General features: G+C 42.4%; 1 protein-coding gene across 6 annotated transcripts in view; it reads right to left on the reverse strand.

Moving 5' to 3' along the window:
• Positions 1-24,537, reverse strand: part of TMEM19 (transmembrane protein 19) — a 28,056-nt gene continuing 3,519 nt past the window's right edge. Inside the window, exons 2-8 of one of the 6 annotated variants that reach the window (XM_033161724.1) lie at positions 24,147-24,215; positions 8,396-8,549; positions 7,031-7,144; positions 5,276-5,413; positions 4,694-4,945; positions 2,984-3,193; positions 1-2,335 (exon numbers count right to left, since the gene is read on the reverse strand). In XM_033161724.1, the coding sequence (XP_033017615.1) occupies positions 2,172-2,335; positions 2,984-3,193; positions 4,694-4,945; positions 5,276-5,413; positions 7,031-7,144; positions 8,396-8,528 (1,011 nt within the window). In that variant the 5' untranslated portion in view covers positions 8,529-8,549; positions 24,147-24,215 and the 3' untranslated portion in view covers positions 1-2,171. Of the gene's footprint in view, positions 2,336-2,983; positions 3,194-4,693; positions 4,946-5,275; positions 5,414-7,030; positions 7,145-8,395; positions 8,550-9,839; positions 9,863-10,373; positions 10,404-10,716; positions 10,866-24,146; positions 24,216-24,537 lie in introns of those variants that run through there. The other 5 variants (XM_033161722.1, XM_033161725.1, XM_033161723.1 and 2 more) reach the window with 5 other exon arrangements.

Genomic DNA, 24,537 nt, shown 5'->3' on the forward strand with positions numbered 1-24,537 from the left:
TTTCATTTTTAAGTCAGATTTATTCAAATAGGTATAATTTTATAAAACAAGCTCTCATCTGGAAAAGAAATTATATGCACTTTCAATACAAATAGCCCTATAGATCTCAAAGGAAGAGGCCTGAGGCAAAGAATATTAAAATGTATGTTCCCTCTTACGTAAAAAAAGAAAAAGAAAAAATCATTCAGTGTTAAATCTCAGCCCACTTACCCTCTCTCTCTCTCCGCCCCCCTTCCTTTACAACTTACTCACACTTTCCTGTGTTCTCACTCTTCTGACAATGGCTAAAATGTGTTCATCATCAGAGAGAGCTTTTCTCTGCCAGCTCTTTTTCCAGTTCCATCAATTTCTTCTTGCCTTATTCCAAGTTCCAACTTTTAAACCCCCCTTTTTATATCTTTGCCATCTTCCCACAAAGGAACCACTTTAAACTTTAGACATCAATTATGTTGCAGTATTAGAACTATCTCATGGCAATTACAACAAAAACAGCACAGATATTTTCTAAAGTGGACTTTTGTTGATGCATTCTACTATAAAAAACAATAAATGTTTTTATCTAAGGTACCACTTTTTGCCTTCCTTTGTTGTCTCCTTTTTTATACCTTTTCCATGTTCCCATAAAGCACAAACTTTTCACAATGGTTCTGTAACATTAGTGCAATTTACATGCTGCTTTGGGGTGTTATATTCACTTTATTGTGTCCAGTGTAATCCTACCTACACTATAAAATTCTTTCTACAATGAATGTTGCACAAAGTCAAATGTATGATTACTGTGTGAATGAGTGAAATTCAAGGCATCCTGTGTTTTGCTGTCCAACTTTTGAAATATTTTTGTGATCTGCCTTGTAAGGCCATGACCCCTATTTTACCTTACAAGATCATGATCCCATTGACAAGTTAAATTTGTAACTACCAACTTGAAAATATTGACAACTCTGTATGGATACAGTCTTAAAAGTAGTTTGTGGGTCATAACAATAACATCCTACAGATTTTCTTAAGTATTATATGCCAGATTGAAAGTGTTAGCATCTCTGACCAATATAAAACTGCTGTAAAACAACAAATATAAGAGTACAGAAAACACATCTGTTTGCAAACAAACTAGATAAATCAAAAGTATATTAGAGCATATTTTATAATCATACTATTTGAAAGGTTTTCATTAGCACAAGAGAAATTTCACATCCTGAGAAGAGTTGCATTTAGTTATACAGAAGTACAACTTTTACCACAGTTCATTTACTCTTTCTGTGTAAAGATGAGGTTTCTGAAAGCTCAGAAATCCAGTTTCAGATTGTGCACCTTGCATGGTCAAGCAAAGAAACCTGCATTTATTGATGACTAAAGTGAATCTGCAGGCTGCTACCTCCTTCAGGTTTAAAAAGCAAAACACACATCATGAAACACAGAAGTAAATGAAATGAATGTAAAGAATTCTGTTTGTTCAATATGCTCAGATAAAACCATAGCTAATAAGAATAGCTAAAGATATGGGCCAAAACAAGTATTCTGCCGATTTTTAAACTTTAGACACCAATAGTTTAGTGTAATTAGAATGATCACATCTTAGTTCTAAGAGAAACAACACAGATTCCTTCAAAGGCTGGTTTTTCTGGATGTGTTCTACTAAAAGAAAGAAAGAAAAAGGTTTTGATCTTATGAAGTCATTCAAACATTCGTGTCCTAACTGCCTCAACGCCTTTTGATGGTGTACAGAGAAAACCACCTCAAAAGTGTTTTCCACATCCTACAATACAATAAGAAGCTAGGAGATGTATAATGTTAAGTCCATTGCTTTGATTGTGAACACAGCTGTACTCAGTGACAGGTTAACACCTTAGTTTCCCATTTCCTTCAATAAATTACTAGGTGGTAGAGAATGAATTGAGATCAAGCATACAACCTTGTAAGCAGCAGATGAAGAAACTTCAGGCAGAACTGTATTCCATTACCAAAGCGATGTCAAATCAATACTGCCTCTTTCCAGTCTACTTTTCCTACAATAACAGCAGTTGCTACAGAAGTGTAGCTTCAATAGCCTGATGATTCCTTGTGGCCTGTGTAGCAGTTGTAGGAAAAGATTCGAGTCCAGAGTGCACTGTATACTCATAGGTCATTCATAGGTTGTTTTAATAAAATATATGGGAGTCAATGCTTTCACTTCAGCCTCTTGGCCAAAATCCCCATGCTGCTCCCGGCAACAACAAAGCAATGACTACAGAGGAGAAGAGATTCACCGCATTGTTGTCTAGGATAGGTTTTCCAGATATGTGTTTTGCGTCTTTTGTCTGATGGTTGACAACCATTCCAGTACGTGTGTCTAAGCCTGAAGAATGAAATACAATATAGAAAATAATTGGATGGAGAGGTCCTTTTCACCCAATAACGAGCATGTGTGTCATCAAATGAACGTCCACCAGCACCCATAGATTTTAACTATTTGTGAACAATTATACACAACTTAAGACTGCAACCCTACATACAATTTTTTGTCCCTATTTATCTCAATGACGCAAATTGGTTCTGAGGTCATTCTGCTTCCAACAAAAAATATGTTACTCTTTTTAGGATTCAAGCAGCATGTGTAGGAGTGAGTGGAACATGTTCCTTCTGGCCATGCAATTTGATTGTTTACATTTCCATTCCTCTCTGCCAAGTCAACAAAGGTCTACAGAATACAATTCCCCACAATATTTAATATTTCCACTGCTTATTTGTGGAATGGCAATTTTTCCAGTACTATCGTTAAATGATCTCAATTCAACTTAAAGCTGCAGAGATGAGGCAAAATAAACACACATAGAACAAGATTCTCAAAGTATGCCAAGTAATCAGAAATAGTTGAAGTCAATGAGAATGATGACATGCTTTGAAGTAAGCCTATGCTATCATTACCAAGAGCCATACCCACCCAATAGGGAGATTACATCACTTTCATACAAATCTCAAAATAATTTATTGGGGGGGACCTTACCGCTGTATTGCATGGTTGCTCCTAAATAAGAATCAGTAATGGATCCCAGTAAACCAGCCATTCCACCAAACACAATAATGGGCCATTGTGGAGCAGATATATCCAGATCATTCACAAACATCAACTGGGAAATGAAGTAAGCTACACCTACTGATGTGCCACCAAGCAAACTTGAGATTAGGCCCACTAAAGTAATGCCACCATTGGTACCTAAAAACAAAATTAAAAATCCAACGTAACTGGCATTCTAAACTTGTTAGAACATACATTTAATGAAGACTACAAAAACTAATGGTAGATTTATTATACACTTTTGGACTATGAGGAGAAATCTCCCCTTTTGCTTAAAATAAATAAAACTGACTTAGATATAATTTATCTTACACTATTTTTGCAGCAGTGTTTCCAGTGTTAAAGAAACATGGGAAACCACTATGTTCTACAATCTGTTTAAATTGCACTTCTTAAAGTCGTCATCAAACAAACTGCATTAAGTGCAGACACAACCATTGGGTTTTTTTAGTTGACAGCATTAAGAGATTGGGAACTGGTCACAGGCTTGCAAGATCTCTCCCCATAAATTCTTCTCTGCTTTTCCTTGTTAGCATTAACTTGAATGTCGCATTATATCACCACCAATGTTGACACTAACCATGGTCAGTGTCAGCTTCTAACTCTGGTTAAAAGCCAACCCTGGTCATCACTGCTAAAGGAAGGATGGAATTCACATGAGGGGAGGAGGAAGCATGCATACCAGCAAACCCACTCTTGATCTCTTGCTATCATTATGAAACCAAGAATGTCAAGTTTGTCCCAGCATTTATTCTGATGACACGTTGAGTGTTGTAACCTTAAAGAATCCAAACATGGACAATTTGTCTGAAGAAATAAGGGTAACTAAAATATAACTACCAAAATTCAGGGTAGATCTATTACAATTTTGAACACAAGGGAAGGTATCAGGCTAGATGGAGTAGACAACAGGGCTCGCTCCATATAAAACATGGCCCTTTTTAATGAAAAAGTTAAGCAACTTTTGTTAGAGAGGAAGAAATCAATACTGATGTCAACATTACTGTCTGTGCGACTGAACTACTGGACCCAAGTTCAGTGCCTCCCTCAACTGTAATCTCAACAAACCGGCTACTGGCATTTTCAAAAGCAGGATTTTTCAAAGCAACCCACTCTAGAATATATAATATATGCATACACAATAAGTTCCAGTCAAGCTTAAGGAAGGACATTATTCACTTTTGGAATATGAGCATAAGCTTCAGACTGTTCTTTTCTATCAAAAATTTCAAAATATTTCCTTCTCCTAGCAGAGATGAATTTTGAATACAGTAGTATTTCTAGTAAGGTTCTGATAAAAGATTAATGTGTTTTTCTGCAACAGGTTGCATAAAATCATGCCCAAATGGGACAGAATGACTCACAGGATGCCGTAACTCTTATCATTTTTGGACAGTTTGACCAGTTACACTCGGCTGTCACTGAATCAAATGTAGAAGAATACGATAACAAAGGGCCAAGCTACAGATGAGCTAACACAAAGCAGCCTTTTCAGGCCTAATTTAAGGCTACGTAAGCTATATTAAATGTACACCTCCAAGGTTTCCCAGGCCACAAAAATGAATTTAGCAGGCTGCCCACAAACCATCCTTAAACTATGGTACTATTTAAAAAAAACAAAAGGAGAACTTTCCTTACCTACTGGAACTTTTTCCCAGGTTGTTATCAATCGGGGTTCACTACTCATGACAGTGCCAATCTCTGAAGCCCACGTGTCTCCAGCACAGCTGGCTAAAGCACCCAGTAGCGACAGGCACATCCAGGATGCTGTATATTGTTTGGAAAAGTCTATAGGAATTTCGCCTGGACCACTTTCAATCATGTACAGCAGAGCCAATTCTGCAGGTACACCACCATTGCAGAATACTTGTACCCAGGTTCTCTGCCCACCTATGTACAGAAAGGGAAAACACAAGTTCTTAAGAGGAATTTCAATATGCAATATCCTTGGAAGCACACAGAAAAAGAATAAAAGCTAGACAGTAAAGTGTTTTATATTTCAATCATCATGGTTTCCCTTTGTAACTAGAAGTAAAGATCATTACTAGTGCAAAGTACTTTGTTCAGGTACTTGCAAGTCACCCACCAGAAAGAAGAGGGAGGCGAAAAATAAATTACATAGCGCATAGTCCGTACTGTGCACATCTTTATCGCCTTAATTAAAAGTCAAAATGCATTTTTTGTAATCAATTGGCTTTAAAATTGATGTTTAATTCTCACCTTCTTTGTATTCAGAATCTATTTGCTTCTTTACTTCTCCTTTCCACTTGGTGAGTTTGGAGGAAGTAATAAAAAACATGAACATGGCAGCGCAAAAGCTGTAATTCGCCACAGTGAGGATAAATCCAACTACTAAACCTAAAAGAGGGAAGAGATGGTGCCACAAGTTATGTACTCTGGAAAAATTAGTTCTAAACCAGCCTAGACTATGATGAAAATGTAAAGATAATATTGTTCTGTCTAAAGATTAAAGCAGCAGAAAATCCCAAAGATATTGCATCTTCTGTTTACCTATGCAATTGGTGAGATAATAAAATGCACTATAAAATAAAGTTCCTAGCATACATGTGAAGATTGCAACAAACTGTTGCAATGTGTCTTGTGCCTTTCCAGTATTCTAGCCCAGTGTTTTTCAACCTTTTTTGGGCAAGGGCACACTTGTTTTATGAAAAAAATCACGAGGCACACCACCATTAGAAAATGTTAAAAAATTTAACTCTGTGCCTATATTGACTATATATAAAGTAATTCTCTTGAATAGGAATCAAATAAACACAATTTTTCCCACGGCACACCAGGCAACATCTCGCGGCACACTAGTGTGCCACGGAACAGTGGTTGAAAAACACTGTTCTAGCCAGTCATGATAGATTACTCCATTCCATTTCCCTTCCTGCTGCCACTGAACTTGCTTTAGGGGTGGGGTGCAGAATTGTCCCTTTGCTTTCTTTGCCTTAATTTTTTCCCCCTATTTCTGCAATTCCCCGAAGCATGCCAGTATCTTCCTCTTGTTTTTCAATAGCCTTATTTTGGTTACACAGATAATAAACCTGAGCTCACTTTTAGTACACATGAGTCCATAACTACTTCATCATCTTTGGGCAGCAGCAGGAGTTCTCCCAGAGAGAGCACTTTTTGCTTTTTTAAAAATAGTAAAGTTCTGTTCACGTCCTTTCTTCCAACTGTTCATTTCCAATTTTTTTTTCTCATTTACCTTCCTTCACTTCTCCCTTTCTGGCACTGAACATACTGGTCATATGAGCCTCCCTCTGCCAAACCAACATCTACATTAAATTTCATTTCAGTTTTGATCTTCACAAGTCTTCATGCATGTCCCATCTATCAAATGTTTTTTTTTTCTTGCCTCATCGCAATATTCATTTTTCTACTTGCATAATAAATGCTGAATTGGAACAGCAGGTGAATAAATTAGATCCCATTCATTCCTACTCCCTTCAGAAATCTTGAAGGATAATAAAATAGACAGTTTTAGCTTCTGCTAGTTGAAATTATTATAAATAATCACAGGACTACAGGTGCTGATTCCCCTATTGGGAGTGAATCAATGAACACAAGCCTCTCCCCATCAACATATTTTCCAGCTAATATAATCGGCAAGTATTCTCCTTGGAAACCACACCTCATCAACGTTATACACCACACCTAGTCCATTGTAGGCAATAAATATACCATTTACATTAGCAAGGTTATGGTTGCTTTAAGTCAATTGGACGACATTTACATCATTTTGTGAATGAATCTTCCCTGCAATGGAAATAACTTCAGAATGTGGTAGAGACACTACATTATTTGCAAAATAGCTTATACAAAAAAGTAAGATGAAGTAGCACAAGAATATTAAAGCCAAAATGATGAATGGCAATACTGAAGATTCCACTGAAGGGTGGGGAAAAAAATCAAGAAATTTCTAAAACTATATGTAAGCACAACCAAACTTAAAGCAGAAAAACATACCTCCTATTGCTCCACTATGATCAAGACTTTTTTTCCTAAATCCTCGTGAGGCTATTAACAGGGGAATTAAGATTGAAACAAGCCAACGCCATGGAGAAATAGGCCGCAAAGTACCTACAGAGTAGTTTAAAAACAGCACTATGTCAGAATAGCAAGATGTCTTTATACATTTTTTAGCATTCTTTTACTACATGTGATATTATTGTCTCTTGTTTCCTTATGTACACAACTGGACTGAGTTTTCTCTAGGCTTTTCTTTCTGCACAAATATGGGTTAGGATTGAAGGGTGAATAAGTAGCTGTGAGTCTTTATGCTCCACTCCCATAGAATTCCTTGCCAACATTGGGGAGCCCTTCAGAGCAACAGCCTGTAAAGCATCAATCGGAAGGAACTTTTACACTCTGAATTTTACATGTAAATACAGTGCTACCTCGGGTTACAGATGCTTCAGGTTACAAATTCTGCTAACCCAGAAATAGTACCTTGGGTTAAGAACTTTGCTTCAGGATGAGAACAAATCGGGCGGCCCCATTAGCTAAAGTGGTGCTTTAGGTTAAGAACAGTTTCAGGTTAAGAACGGACCTCCAGAACGAATTAAGTTCTTAACCAGAGGTACCACTGTATGCATTTCTTATCTGCAGAGCCGTCTCATCCATTGGGGCTGGTGGCGCGGCGCGCCAGGGCGCAATGGCCTGGAGGGCGCCTCCGTCCTCCAGCCCCGCTGGCAGCGCCTGCCGGCAGCGCCCTCTGACTCCCGGCAAGGGAGCTGGCCGGCCACGCCACGCCCTCTGGCTGCCCAGCAGAGCACAGGAGCACAGCTCTGCGCGCCCTTCCAGCGCTTCCGGGACGGGAGGCGAGGGCAGCCGGCTCGCGCTCCCGCGCGCAGCCGGGTGGCGCGGCGCAGCCGGCCGCCCACCCAATGGAGCACAAGCTGCTCAGCCACGCCATCCGGATGCGCGCGGGAGCGCGAGCCGGCCGCCCTCGCCTCCCGTCCCGGAAGCGCTGGAAGGGCGCGCAGAGCCCCGCGCCGTTCCAGCGCCACGCCCCTCATCCCCCGCTCGCCCACCCCCCTCCCAAGGGGCGGCAAGCGCGGGAAGGAGGCGGCGGAGAGGCGGCATGGCGGGGGCGCCGGAGGGATAGCCGCGCCAGGGCGGCAGATCCCCTTAAGACGTCTCTGCTTATCTGTCACATGAAGTTATTTTTAGTTACGGAAATATATGTTAGGCAACACTTTAATTTGCTTGTACTCTTTGAAAATGAAATATTAAGAAAATATTAGGATTAGTAGCCAAGGTTAATAAAAGACTTTGTATGAGAGCTGTAAACTAAAATGTATCATGCATTAGTAGCAATCTAGACTTTACCATAATAGGTGCTTGCAGTCATAGACACAATCCAAAAAGATAAAGAAATGCAAATAAGTACACTCAGTATGATAATATTTGTCATCATTTTGAAATAATCTTTGTTGGAGTCGTCCCAGGAAAACAATATCATGGAAAGTCCAAGGCTGATCACCTGTGTATAGAAGAAACAAGAACAAGCTTTCAGATAATTGTTTTTGTTTTTTTTAAGTGCAAATTAAACAATGTGGGGAAAGGTAGCTTCCTCATTCAATAAAGGCGGAAGAAGCTATAGTTAAATCAGCCAGCTTCATAAGCCAGTTTGACGTTGGCTTCTTTGTCAAGCACCCATTGTTGGTTATATACTTAGGTTCCCATTTCAAATTCAATGGTAAGCCAAAATTCTTTGAAACGCAAAGTAATCATGACAGGCATCCTCTTCCCAGTTATGCAGGGGTAGAACAAAGGACAGAGCATGTAAGCCTAACATTTTGTTTGAGCTCATGGAGGCTCATCCATGTAATGCTGAACCTATGGTTCGTACTAGTCCAGCATCATGTTCTCGTGGTAGTAAACCAAATGTCCTTGGGAAGGAAGGCCACAAGCACTCTCTCCACTTGTGATTCCCAGCATCCGGTATTCAGAGGCATATTGCCTCTAGCAGCAAAGGTAGAACATAGCCTTATTCCCATAATCGGAGAACCTTTTCAGAATGGAAGGCTAGAACCTTAATTCCCCCACTGCCAGCCAACCACCTGTCCATCACCTGGTGTCACCATGACATCAGGTGACCCGTTTCCCCTTTGCAGCTTACCTTGACTGCAAAACACATTACAAAGGAAGAGCCCAGCTGATGCTAGCATGACTTGAAGTCACTACCAATCAGCTGATCAATGCTGACTTCGAGCTCTACTTTCAGCAGAGATTGGCTCCCCTCAGGAACTACAGCTGGCAGCTGGGGAACCAATCCCAGTGGGGCTTACATTTGAAAGGCATTAAATACAAGCCCCGCCTGCCAAGGAATAATCAGGACCATATTTTAAAGCTCCTGATTGTTCCTCAGCAACCGTGTCTTTACTTGCTTCATGCCCTAATGTCTTGTATGATGGTAGGTGTTGCATGGCTTAGGGAAACAACATTATGGGCCAGATTAGAATCCCTGTTGGGCCAAAGGTGCCCCATCACTGCCACTGGCCCTTTGTATGCTGAGAACCATAACAGCTAGCAGTTTCAAACCACAAATCTAGTGTCACTTTAATCAGATTATTGTGGCATAAACATGGAGTATACTCCACACTTTGTGTTGATTTATTTCATTGATTTGCACCCCACCTTTTGGGGTACAAATCCTTCCAAGGGATCTCACAAGTAAAATGAAAATGAATATAAAATCACAATTAGGAAGTATCCAACACATAACAATTCAGAAACATTGGCCCCGTGGGACAGTATGTGGTTCCTAGCCCTGTCTCTCTTGTCCTCCTTTTCCGGCTCTGGAGCCAGTGTGGTGTAGCGAGAGGCAGTGTTGTGTAGTGGTTAGAGTGCAAGAATAAGACTTGGGAGTCCACAGCTCAAATCTCCAAATCAGCCATGAAGCTCACAGGGTGACATTGGACCAGTCACTCATACTAACCCAACCTGCCTTACAGGGTGGTTGTGAGGACAAGCAGGGCTTTTTTCCCCAGCTGGAGCTCAACTCCAGCACCTCTCAGGTGGGCCCCATTGCCATTCTAAGAGAACAAAGGAGAAATTCATGGAGAACTCTGGCACTCTTTTTCTAGAAAAATAGCACTGAGGAAAAATGTAGGCCACCTTGAGCTCCTTGGAGAAAAAGGTGGGAATCACAGAATCGTAGAGTGGGAGGAGACCCCCAAAAGCAATCTAGTCCAACCCTTGGATTAAAAATTGGGATGGAAAGGTAGAGAAATAAACAATAGCCCACCCACTCTTGTGTGACGACTAAAAAGGTGGCGTGGCTATATATTTAGTGCTTTTATACCCCGCCTTTCTCCATCCTGGAACCCAAGGCTGCTTACATGGGAGGCTCCCTGGTGGTCTCCCCTCCAAGCACAGTTGTCACGTTTCGTGTTTTCGGACCACCGGCCAGGACTCAGCAAACCCCTAAGACTTTGGGGTCATGCAGGGCAAGCGCTTTCAGCCCGTCTACACGCATTACAAACAAGGAAGGGGCGAGGACCTCAACCTCGGCGGGCGAAGCATCCCGCTCTCCCTTGCGCGAAAACCGGACACAAAATGGCGAGCCGGGCACGTCGGAGAGGAGCCGCGGGAGTTTCTAAGCCTTGTGCCCAGACCGGGGTGCTCCACCGGGGCTTTCTACGCACCTCAGCACCGCCGGGGCCTCGCCTGCCTTTTGCTGACCGCGCTGGGGATGTAGGAACCGCCGCATCTTCCTCACCCGCGCGCTGCCAAGACGCAGAACAGCAGCAGCGTTGGCCGCCGCGCTTGGAAGTCCCATGGCCGCCTCAGAACAGCTCCCCCCGCCCCGCGCAAAGGACGTTTTGTCGCTTGAAACCAGTGGCCGTAGACTGACAATTTATAGACTCATACACGTTTTCAAGGTTCCAGGTTGGCACTGGACTGGCATTCTCTACCCGCGGCTCGCAGAAAGCAGTGGGCAAATCCAGGAAGGAGCTTAGCTTTGTGCTTAGCTGTATCCTTACAGAAACCAGTCCTGCACCCACTTACTTTGAATGAGCCCCATTTAAGTCAGTGGGACTTCCTTCCGAATGGATCCGCCTAGGGTTAATGCATTGTTTGGGGTGCGGGGGGGGGGGATGCAACTTGCTCTTGGAAGCTCCAGGCCTCTGCATACAAATAAAATGAGCTGGGAAGGATTAAGGCTGAAGCGGACATGTCTTTGCTGTATCCGCAGTTGCAAATCCAAACTAGCCTCGGTCCTGCTTTTAACCAGAAACATTGCCGATGGACTAAATTCCAGGCTGGTCGTAAGGCACAAACCCTCTTCACTTTGCCGCAACGGGATAGTTAACATGCGAATGGCAGTTTTGCCCCCGGAGGATGAAAGGGAGGGACATCGAAAGGAACCAGGAAGTTCTGTCTCTAGGCAAAAAAACGTATTGTCACTCTAAGCTTCTTCTATCTCTTTGTCCTCGAGTTCGCCACTTGTATATCTTATCTCTGTCATTTAGCTAGCTCCTCTCTATCTTTCTATCTCTGAGGCCTAGGGCAATTAGGCGTCTTCTAGCGCGCATGCGCAACTGCTTGAGGGTTGAAGGCGAACCATATTTTTGCTGCCCCGTGACCAAGGGCGTGGAGGCAACCGCGAGAAGCTTCTGCGTTGGCGACTGAGCTTTGCTTTTTCCTGCCCTTGCTACAGCCTAAGGCACGAGTAATTAATTACACGTTCTTCCTTCATCCGCAAGCGACACCCCTCCGCCCGTGCTTTGAACTCCTGCAGTGCTAACAGCTGCTTCTTGCCCACCTCAGCCGTTTCACCAGTGGACGTTTGCAGATGAGCTGCTTATTGAGCATTCAACCCGATTTCTTCACAGGGAGAGAGTAGACGACGTTGGCTGTTGGAGCTTTTCGCTCGTTCGCAAAGAGGCTAGAGGACGTGCTGTCAACACAAGCGTTGTCCTGCACTTTCCACTGCATTTTCTCATCGATTTCCTTATCCGATAAAGGACAATTTTGAGAGGAAGCGTGATTGCTGCGCAAGAGCTCCAAGTTGGCTTTAATTGTGCACGCTGGATTTGCCAGAATCTGATTGGTTCACACCTCACAATACTAATGGCCTGTAAGCGTCCAGAGATGTCACAGAACATAGCTGCAGAAAAGTACCCCCAAGGGGTCCTTGGACTGGTGGACCATTCACACATCAGTTTTATTAGTTCTGTGATGCTTCCCCAGCAGGACAAAAACTATCTGGAACATTTGTAGTATTAAAAGTTGCAAGATTTCTGCAGGAGGTTATGGGACTTGCGTTGATTGAGAACAAAGCAGTATGTCCACCCCAAAACCTTTGCACATACTAAGTAATTGAAAGCAGGATTGTGTATAACTGCCCCATAACATCATGAGCACAAATAATCATGAAAGCACACTGAAAAAAGACATGGAAGGACCTGCAGATGACACCTGGAATTAGTCCCCCCCACCAAACAAGAAAAATCCCCGCTTCCTCCACAAGCAGAAATCAAATTTATTTCATGCTCTCAATGAGATTCTCCCAAGCAATTGTGTGGTAAAGAATTGCCTTTCCTGCTCCCCACTTAAATATGAAAAAGCTTTGTATGTCTTAATTTTATTTGTATTTTGGAATCTTTAGATTATCTGTGTGATCCAACACAATGTGCAATATCATGTATCGTATCTAAGAAAATTGACAATCCTGTACTTATTTACCAGTGTGTAACTCAATGCGACTTAACAGTGCCTACCTTCTGTATAGTATATGCACTTGCACTTTTATTAAAAGAATTAGTATGTCTACTCAGAAGTAAGTTTCTTTGTGTTTCATGGGGTTACTTCCAGGTAAGTGCATACAGGATAGCAGTTTACGGTTTATGGTGAAAAACAAGGTTTGTGTGCTTTGTAACAGGTTAAGTTAGCTGGCAGAAATTCAACAGGTTAAGTATTTGCTATTATGGCAAATAATAGGAAAGCTTCACCATGGCTGTACACTTTCTAATTTTGTATTATGCTGCATCCCCCATGGCATCTACTTTGTACCTGGTGCCCCCAGTACTCTCCCAAAATACAAAATATGCCTTATAACTGTGCACTCTTTCATGTCTATGGCAATAATGGTGGACAAGTATGGTGTCATAGGTTTTTTTTGGGGGGGGGGGCTAAACCCTACAAATTAACAAACGGTAGGATTTTGATTATTTGGGATATGAAGGGAGAAATACTGCAGAGGAATTCCTGAGCTAGCCTAGCCAAACAAAAACAACAACAACAAAACGACCTGGTCATTAAGAAACAATACAGGGCCATTGAGGGTCATTGGCAATGCAAGAGCACCTCTTGAGGTGTGAACAGAGACTGGAGATTTGGAAAGTTGCCAAGGTAACTGGGTGTGAGGTGACAAGTGTGCTGGGAGGGGATTTTCCCTTCAACCCCTCTGGTGAAAGAAAATAAGAAAAGGAGAAGGGTCAAGGTGTGAATGAGGGACAAATGGTATGGTACTGCAGATGAGAGGCAAGGCCTTCACTTGTACTATGATTTTCCCCTCTTGGTACAGAATATAAGACTTCCAAGTATAATAGTGGAGGATTAGAGGAAGGGATTTTGAATGTGAATTTATTCCTTTTATGAATTGCTGCTTAAAGCTATGTTTATATGGCTGTCAAAGTTATCTCCCCTGGACTCCCCATGATTTGGAGTGTTGAATATTTATTTGTACTGCACTCTGCTATTGTGCACTCTATATTTTAATGTGCTCTGTGGAAATTATTGTAGAAGCAATGTTTTATTTATTTAACAACATTTGCATATTGCTTACTTGATAAAAAAAACCTATAAGGTTTTTATTTATTTTTGCCATGATAGTTGTTATTGCAGTTATGAAATGAATGGCTTTGAAACTTTGCAGTCATATTATGCACTATTTGTATTGGTAGTATTACTAATTATTGAGTTAGTATTTATATTTGAATTATTGTATTGATGGATGTTGAATGGTTGCCATGAAATAGTTATTGGATTTGTTTGAAATACTGCTTTAGAGCAATATTTGAACTATTTATATAGTGCTTGATACAATAGTCTCTAAGCAATATGCAACAAGGCTACAAAAAAAACCCACATCCCTCCATTACAATTACCATGAAGACATAAAGCTTACTTAAAATGTTGGCTGAAATGTCTTCACCAAGCATCAGAAGTTCAGTAGGGAAGGTCCCTGTCTGATCTCAGTCAGGAGGAAGTTTCACAGAATTGGGCCCACAATACTGAATGCACAGCTCCTGGTGGATTCAAGCCATGTGACTGAGCCCTGGGGAACCACTAACATAAACTCTCCATAATACTTCAATGATGGGACAGGAATAGAAGCATAAGGTGGTCCTTAAGGGATCTTGGGCCAAAATCAGTAATACATAAATTAATACACGAACCTTGAAGTTGCATATTGGTAGCCAGTACAAGTTTTTGAGTATGGGAGTTTGTGCTCGGGTTGTTTGTCCTTCTCAGCACTCTAGACTAGTCAAGGTATTTTTAACCAACTGGTGCTTCCAGCCAAGTCCTAAGTGTAGCACCACGTAGAGCAAATTGTGTGCCACTGCTTTAGATAGGATGCCGTTTTTACTTTAGCTATGATGTGCTCGAAGCTACTAACATGAGTTTGGCCAAACTGCGAGAGGCAGTGAAGGATAGGCGTGCCTGGCGTGCTCTGGTCCATGGGGTCACGAAGAGTCGGACACGACTGAACGACTGAACAACAACATGATGTGCTTACATTTGTTGTAAAATGCAGCAACACTGAGTGCGACTGTACTGCGAAAAAGCAGAATAGAAATAAACTGATTGACTTGAGAAATGCTAGAAATAAACCCCACTCATCATTTAATTTATGCTGAGCCTCAGAAAAACTGTATTATATGTAGGAAGGAATCACGGCATCAGCAGAAAACTGAAAATAAAGAAAACCACGAGTGTGGGACTGATATCTCCAAATATTCTTTTTGGGAATGGAGAACATGGTTTAGCACCGAGAGCAGAGGCTCCATATGACGGCAGATTATACCAGTCTGTCAACCTCAACAAGAATGTGACAAAATAGTATATTACAGTGTCAGCAAAGCAGCCAATAAAAAGTGTATTTCAGAGAGGTATACATGAATTGCAGACCAGAAAATTACTAGGGAGTGCATTTTAATCATCGGGATGAGGTGTGGTTTAAAGACTTCAAGATGGGGTAGGAGATGAGGTTCTGTTTTTCCAAAGCATTTTTATAATTTCCAGGTAACCCTGCACCCTTGACACACCGCTTACAAAATATGCAGGTAAGTTTAGCTCTCAAGACTGCGGCTTAAGTCTTCAGAACCATTTTTTAAATTAATACAGTGCTATTGTTTTTGCTTTTGCTGTATTTATTTGTCTGTTCTTTTAAATAGCAATTAATCTACTGGCTTATTTTGTGCGTCATTTATCAGTTCTTACGTTGTTTACTTTAACCGTTTTAAAGTTAATAGTTTTGACAAGAGAATTTGCAACCCAACCTGAAAGTCATTGTAGTGGAAATGTGGTATTAAAACCTTAAGCAAAAGAAAGTATTAAATAGTAAGCATGTCATCTCATGTGTTCTGAACATCTTCTAACTTTTTAAGGCATTCAGAAATTACTATCTATAAATATTACTCTCCTATTTTTCAATATATATCCTGGAAGTCCCGTTGATTTTTGAATGAACTTTCAGAAGATGTGGTTAAGATCCATAACCTTGATGAAGTCCTCAGAAATCACAGCAAACTAAATTTAATGCAAATAATAAGTGATAATCAACCAAGGCACTTTACATTTCAAGTACTGTAGCATAAAGCTACTTTAAACAGACATGGCTTCCCCCAAAGAATCCTGGGGGCTGTAGTTTGTTAAGCGTGCTGAGAGTTGTCAAGAGACTGCTGAGCCCATCAGAGAGCTACAATTTCTACAATTTTCAGAATGGTTTAACTCTCAATCCTTCTTCCGAGGGAACTCTGAGACTTGAGGGGAATAGTACACTAAATACTGTACATAGTACTAACATACCCAAAATAGACCCACTGAAATCAGTGGAATTAAATATGTATAACATTGGATATAACTCAAACTGACTGTGAGTTAATGATGGAATGTCTACTCTCATGAAATGCCTTCACATTGCTTTGAACACAGGTGTAGGAGTGCATTCCTATGCACATTTGCCAGGTGGGAAGCCCCACTGAAGTCTGCAAGACTTCTATCTAAATAAATAGCAATGTTCAATGGAGCTTCAGACTTTCAAAAGGCATGCACTGGAGCAGATTAAGCACTATGATCAGAACCCTTAAGAAAGCACACTTGTTATAAAACTCTCCCATTCTGTTCCCCACTCCTTGCTCACTTTCCCAATTGGATAACAAGGGAGAACGCATCCTGCTTCTCATGCTAGTCCTTACACTCAACTGAAGACCATTGCACTCTGTTTTCATGTTAAATAAAAAGCTGCAAAGCCCCATCAGCTCTTGCCTTTTAGTTCCTTCAGTACAGGGAGATTATGTAGGGATATTTTAGAAATGTCCACTATTTATTTATTACATTTTTACCCTGCCCTTCTTTTGGGGAGTTTGGATATGCATGGTCCTCCGCACTCCCATGATTCAACCTTCCAGGATTGTTGTGAAGATTAGTTAAACTGAGAGAAAGTTTAGATGGGAGGGAGGAATTTTAACTTTAGTTCTCTTGGTCTTTGTATGACATCCTTACCACAGTTTTTCCTAATGTAGGAAAAAGAAAGAAGTGTTTCCAAGTATAGGAAAAAAGAGAGGTTTCATTATCAGGCTATTGAAAATAGTCTGTCCTATTACTCTTTAGCCCTACTATTTGACCTTTGTATTAAGGATGAAATTTTTTTTTGAGCTGAATATATTATTTTTATTATATAAACAAAATTTCATTTTTTGTTTTTTAATTATACTGTACTCTCAGTCTGCATTTCACCCAATGGTCCCAGGATAGGTTACAAAAATGTCACAATTAAAACAAATGTAATTTATATTAAAAAGATAAAACAAAATAGCAAAACCAGTGACAAAATAACAGGACAGCAGTACATAGGAACGCAGGAGAAGGGAATACATCAATTCAGCAAAAGGCCTGGATAAGGAAACACATATTGACCAATCATTGAAAAGCATACAAGATGCATCTCAGAGGGGAAGTAATTCCACAACCTGATTGTTTAAATTACATGCTAGGATTTACTGCTTTATCGCATTTGTGATCTTAAGCACATTCCCTCAAAAAAAGGGGGCGGGACCAAAATCCTCAAAATCAGTGGGACTTACAAGAAACACATTCAGAATGGAAAGTGTAGTATTTTAAAATATTTTATTGATGAGCCCCTTAAAAAGATAGATGTTGTTCAGAACACATGTGATTACAGGCCCATCCCAAAGATCGGAATGTTGACCTGAAATATCCTGAATTAACACAACTCCATAAAACAGAGAGCAAGCTTCAAAGAACCTATGCTCTGTTAAAATATGCTGATGAAAGGAAGCCAGTTAAAGCTTACTAAGAAGTATCCTATGTACCTACGCGTAATACTCACAATTAATATTTTCCCACATTATTTTTTGTCTGCCAAGCAAAAGACATTTACAGTCTGATTCTATCAAAAATACTCTGAAAAAAGGCACACGGAATTCAGTGGAACTTGCTCCTAACTGTACATAACATTGCAACCGCTTCCAGTTTCATTTAAAAACACAGGTGCAAATAGGAAAAAAGAGTCTAGCTACTTTAAAATACTTCAGGAATACAGTGGTACCTCGGTTTAAGAACAGCCCTGTTTACGAACTATTCAGGTTATGAACTCCACAAAACCAGAAGTAGTGTCCCTGTTTGTGAAGTTTACCTCGGTCTAAGAACAGAAACCGAACGGTGGAAGGGCACCGTCGGCGGGAGGCCTCATTAGGGAAAGCGCCCCTCGGTTTAAGAACGGTTTCGGTTTTAGAACGGACTTCTGGAACGGATTAAGTTTGTAAACCAAGGTACCACTGTATTGGGTTAAAATGCTGCAACTGGGTACAAAATATCTTACTTCGGCCAGGAAGCTTTTTATTTTTAAAACAATTTGGCTTTCATGCCTACCTTGATGTTTCCTGATGTTAGAATGTCCAATCCCCCCGCCTCCCAGCAGAATTACTTCTACACTTGTAGAATTACCATTTCTGAAATAACATCTTTGGATTTTATTACTTCGTTGTCTTTTCAAGACCGGGAACTCAGTGACTGTCAGTATCTTAACCAGCAGCCTATTTCTGAGTGTCTTTAATATAAATCAGTCACTATGTTTGTTTAAGCAGTAGAGCGAGAAATATTATATGGAAGAATGGGTTTAAGAACAGAGCTACAAAGCTGACAAGGATTCCTCCAAATTAACCTGAGCGAGATAAGGGAAACCTGGATTGCTTTGTAGGCATCCTCTGTTAAAGGGATTTATTGTGCATATGAACTTCTATTTAATAAAAGAGTTCACTTATTCATAAAACTGTCCTGCTCTTGTAAAACTGATTAATCCTTATAGCACATCATGCGTGTACTGAACCATTAAAATTAATTGGGGGAGGGTGCATTTATATCAGTTGGGTATTATATGAATTCCATGGACTAGTAATATTGATGGCAGTTCTAATATTTAAGGGAACAACGCCCAAACATTTTATGTAGTTGGTCAAACTAAATTTGACCCATCCCATCCAGTTGTTATTTGCTCCACAAAGGGAAAGGATGCGATCTTCAAGCTCCCTCCCACCCATGGCTATTATTGATTCATAAAAAGTGAGAGATCCTGATCATCTAACATAATATGTGCTCCTTATTATATTTTGAAGTCTTTTAGTGAGCTCCCACAGACTATCTGCTTCTGATCATGCTTCCATGTTGTTATCTGATTCTAATCAGGCTTACTTAGAAATAGGCCCTAAAATATTTAACTCAGACTTACTTTGAAGAAAGAGTAAACATTGGGGAGATGTGATTCTACTCATGTACCATTCATTCTCTATAAAAATGTGGGCCTAGAGCTTAGATATTTAATAGCAGCCATTTTTTGCACTTCATGCACTTTTAAAATATTTAATATAAACTACATCAGACAATTTGCCACATTACAGGGCAGAGATATGCCGTGCATACTAATGAACGACTAAGTACAAATGGTGACTCACTGCTTTCCACCCAAAGTCAGCAAGATATAAACACATGATTGACCATCAAGTGACTAAGATTTGAACAGATGGGGGGGGTGAAGGTCCATTTAAGAATATATTAAGAAGAGCTGCATTGCTGGTTTAGAATGTAATTCTGTACTGTCATGGACTGGGTGGATGCAGAGGAGTGGTGCGAGGCACCAGCCAGGAAACACCCTAGGGAACCCCAAGGGGAGGAAGGCTCAGAGCCTGGAGATTGGTGGTGAGACAACGATGAGTGGTCAGAGGGAGAAGGAGCTGGCTGGGGGGGGAGGTGTCAGCCGCAGGAGAGGTGACAGGGTTTAGTGAAGATGAAGAGGCTGTGGCAGAGTGCAGTTCAGACTTTGAGGCTGAAGCAGAGGCTGGAGGGGGGTTGTCAAGAGGTTGCTGAAGAATCTAGGGAGTCTCCGTCCCCTGGGTTCCAAAAATGCACAGAAAAATGAAAAGAACAGAAAAGAGCTCAGTTGTGTGCACAGTTTGACAATGTGTGGGAGAAACTTTGGAGAGGAGCCTTAGAGAGGGGTGGGAAGGCGGGGACCTTCAGACCTAGCAACAGCTTCAATGGGGCAAGACCAAGGAAGATTAGCTTCACTGGCCTCAGGTGCTTTGTTGATGCTGCTGATCTACACCTGACTCAAGTCCTGACGTGTACGCATTTGCATTGGAGTAAGTTCAGTTGAACTCAGTTTGGACTTGTTTTCAAGCAGACATGCATAAGATTGCACTGTTAAGACTGTTCTAGTTTTTTGAACATTACTTTATTCTGTTTTGCTCTAGGTTTTATAGTGGTTGCTTCCTCTGTGATTTAACATCATACATCACTGTCCATAGGCTGTCACTAATTACTCTGATACTGCTTCTTGCTTTCCTGGATGGAGGATAGGGAAGTTGTGTCAGGCTGTGAACAGTGGCAGAGCATGTTCCCATGGTGCCTGGGACAGGTGAAGGAGCCTACTTTGCCTCACCAGCCGGAACACTTGGGGAGAGCAGAATGAGTAATGTGAAACAGCTATGCGCCCTTCAATCCCAGTATTGAAAGGTGCGTGGTGCGGAGGGCAAACGGAGCTGTGGCTAGCTTCAGTGGTGAGAGCTGGCCTGGCACAGTGGGCTCCATTTGCCCTCTGTGCCCCACCATGTAAACACTCCTCGCAAAGCCACTCGGGGGGGACGAGTAAGAAGAACACAACAGCCACACACCCTTCAATCCCAGCCTTGGCAAGGCTGGAGTCCTTCTCTTGCTGCCCTCCCCGAGCAGCTTTGCGAGGCTGGGAATCTGATCAGATCCACTCTCACAAACACATGCAGGGCTGGCTTGGGGAAGGTGGCATGAGCAGCATGTCCCCTGCCCAAAATGCGTCCGGGGCAATTGCCCCGGCTGCACCCCCCTAGCTACACCCCTGGCTGTCTACACACCATACCTTTAAAGCATATTCAAAGCATACCCCCGCACCAAGAATCCTGGGAACTGTAGTTTGTTAAGGGTGCTGGGAATTGTGGCTCTGAGGGAAACCATAGTTCTCAATATTATTTGGGGTGCATTTAAAGGCATGGTGTGTACACAGCCTCAGTGGAAGAAACCTAATATATCAAGGTAAAATTCTCAGTTGTTGGTCTGCACTTTTGGGGCCTCTGGCTGCGCCTATGACTGGCATTGGAAAGTTGTCTCTCAGAAGGTGCTGCTTGAGCTGAACATGGTCCCCTGCCCCTGCTCTGCAGGTTTTGTTTTGAACAAAGCCTTTGTTACTGGTGCAGTGGTACCTTGGGTTACATACGCTTCATGTTACATACTCCGCTAACCCAGAAATAACGCTTCAGGTTAAGAATTTTGCTTCAGGATAAGAACTGAAATCGCGCTCTGGCGGCACAGCAGCAGCGGGAGGCCCCATTAGCTAAAGTGGTGCTTCAGGTTAAGAATGGACCTCCGGAATGAATTAAGTACGTAACCAGAGGTACCACTGTACTTGTAAGTGGTATTGTAAGCATACAGGACAAAATGGGGATTGTATTGGTACACTGTCCATCTGGCTGCCTAACTTATATCAGGTTGGATGTAGGGGACTTCAGCTTCCCATGGCAGCTTTGGCTCAGGGCTTCATGGCCTTCCTAAGTGCCATGTGGCTGTCCCAGCGAGTTTTAAGCAAGGTACACACTTTGACTGGGATGGTTTCTTTGTTTGCCCTCAGGGAGATTGATGGTGATCTGGGAGTGGAGTATATGTCAATGGTTCATTTGCCAAACGCCATCATGTTTGTGTGTAAGTTGTTCTCTTGAAATGAAATAGTGTCTAGTCATATTCTCAGCAGTCTTACCGTATTTTGAAATCATAGCTCTTTTAAGGCACTGGAGGGGGTGAGAGACCCGTGAACCTTCAGATATTCCTGAGACACAACTCCCATAATTCCTGACCACTTCTGGCTGGTGGTGATGGGAGCTGGAGTCCAGTAATATCGCAGGCTCCCTACCCCAGTGCTAAGGCAAGAACCACAGAAAGCAAGCATGTTGCTTGTATAACAAGGCAGGGGGCAGCCCACGGGTTCCGTGTCAAAGTACTATTGCAGCCCACTTGGTATGAAAAGCGGGCCGCCCTGACCTATACATTCGTAATCATTTAAATAAATGAAGTTAATATCCTCCCATGCATATAAATCAAATGGAAAATCTCCATTGACTGGATTCAAGTCACTTGAAGTATATTGTATTTGAAATTGAGTATCTCTTCCAATAAGAATTCCACAGCAAAAGGCATCCTAGCATTGTTTTTGAAACGCTTACCAGGGATAAGCTTTTAGTAGATTAGCTCTGATCTTCCTTTGAAGCAGATTTGAGCATGCTAATTGTGATGCATAATGCAACACTCTTTTAAATTGGCACTGAATTTGATCCAATGACATTATTATCTAGATAGACATCTCCCTAAATTGCAAAGGAAATGATTTGCTGTCCTGAGCACCTAAGAGAAACATTTTATTGATAACTGCTTTAAGTAAGCAGTTTTAAGTAGGGGTGCCAACTTGAATAAAAAAAGTGGGGGGGGGGTTTAGGGGCCACATGCAGCTCCTCAGCTGGTTGTCCACAAGTGCTTTATAGCAGGTGTGGGGACCCGTTTGTGCACTAGATGTTGCTGAACTACAACTCTCATCAACCAGCCAGTATGGCCAATGGCCAGGGATGATGGGAGTTGCAGTTTGGCAACATGTGGAGGTTCAAAGTTTCCTAAAGCCTGCATTATAGGATAGGATACTCTAGGAACCAACGCCAGTCCTGCTGACTAGCAAGGTGAAGCTATCTGGTTCAGATGGGGCACATAGAGAAAAGTGGAAACTGGTGTTTTTAAATGGATTAGCCCTAGGGAAAATGCTGGTGGAGACATCTGAGCCCTGCTTTAGGCAGCAAAAGACCTTGGGACAGTGCAGCACTACCAGGGACTTCAATGGACAGTCAAACCTGAACCAAAACTCTATGCAAGAATGTTTCCAACATTCTAAGGCTGAGTAACCAGGCAAACCAGCCTTTGCCTACCAGATGCCCACCAGAAGCTCTGCACTACAACTTCCATCATCCTTGACCATACTGACTGGTGCTGATGGGAGATGCAGTCCAAAATTTCTGGATGGCACTAGATTGGCAAAGGCTGAGGTAATCCAAGTGGCTTCCCAACAGCAACAACAAAAGCAAGTCTGAAAAGCAGTGCTGGCCTACAGACTTCATCCCAAAATACATGAGCAGAGTTTCTAGGAAGCTTCCTAAATAGTCTGAGCCAGGGGCGTAGCGAGGGGGTGGGTGGGGGAAGGCTTGCCGCCCCAGGCAGCGCCTGGGCGGGGGTGACACTTGGGGTGGGGGGCACCGCCCTCCGCAATCGGCGCCACCGCGCTTGATGGCTTAGCCAGCCACTGGTGCCTGCTTTCCTTTTTTTTTCTCCCCGCTGCGGGGGCAGAGCTGCCGGGGCGGCCAGCGAGGAGGAGGGGTGTCACGCTTGTCACAAGGGTGATACCCCCCATCCTCGCTGGCCCGCCCCGCCCCTCGCGCTTGTGGACAGCTCCGCCTGGCAGCGGGGAGAGAAGCCCTTTTAAAAAAAGAAAAGGCAAGGCAAGCAGGCTGCTTGCCTTGCCTTTTCTTTTTTTAAAGGACTTTTCTCCCCGCTGCCGGGGCGGCCAGCGAGGAGGAGTGTCACAAGGGTGACACCCCCCATCCTCGCTGGCCCCCCCCTGCCCCTGCGGGTGGCTCCGCCCGGCAGCAGGGAGAAAAGCCCTTTTTAAAAAAAGAAAAGCCAAGGCAAGCAGGCTGCTTGCCTTGGCATTGCTTTTTTTTAAAGGGCTTTTTTCCCACTGCTGGGGCTGGAGCCGCAGTGACGTTGCGTCGTGACGTCACGATGCCCCGCCCCCAGGGGTGTCTCCGGTCGCCGCCCCGGGTACTGAGGAGCCTTCCTATGCCCCTGGTCTGAGCAACCTACCTACCAGGCTGCAGTTGGTCTGCAAGCAACAGGCACAGATGAGGATTAAAAGAACATCAAGGGAGTTAATCTGGTAATTGCTTCCCCCAGAAGGCTAGCAGCAACATTGTGTTGTCTTTCATTACTACTGCTGGATTTTGCAGATGTTTCTGGGTACTGTAGTTTACAAAGGGCTGCTAGGAATTGTAACTCTCTGAGGGGAACTACAGTGCCCAGAATTCACTGAGGGAAAGAATGTGCTCCCAATGTACTGTATAGTGTGTACACAGCTTGTGTTAGAAGGATTGTTTTCAAAGGATTCCACAGAATGTATTAAAATAATATACTTAAAAACAAAATATAACCAGCAAAAAATTAATAAGCCACTACACTGAAAGTGTGGGAATTAATCAGTATTCCTTACCTGTTCCAGAGAATGAATTCAGGGAGAGATGAAGGTAAAATAAGTAACTCAAAACCACAGGTTGAAATCCTGAGAAAATATCAAAAGTAGCATATTAACTAAGCAGCCAGCAGCAGCATCTTGATGGAGTAGTGGGATAGGTTTTCCTGCTCATTCTTTTCACTCACAGAAAATTTGTTCTGTTCCCCTTGTTTCAGCTATCATGTGCCACAGAACTTAAATTTTCTCATGGCTCATTTTGTTGGGGGACGGGACAGCACTGGGAAATGCAAGAAATCAGGGCGTGCTTAAGCCTCAGGCTTCACAGCAAAGCCCTGCCTGTGCAGGCATTCTCCTCCTCCAACCTCAGAGAGCCACCCAGTGTCTTTTCATTAGCAATGAAATAGCAGGC

Source organism: Lacerta agilis, chromosome 10 (genome assembly GCF_009819535.1).
Source record: "Lacerta agilis isolate rLacAgi1 chromosome 10, rLacAgi1.pri, whole genome shotgun sequence".
NCBI classification, from domain to species: domain Eukaryota; kingdom Metazoa; phylum Chordata; class Lepidosauria; order Squamata; family Lacertidae; genus Lacerta; species Lacerta agilis.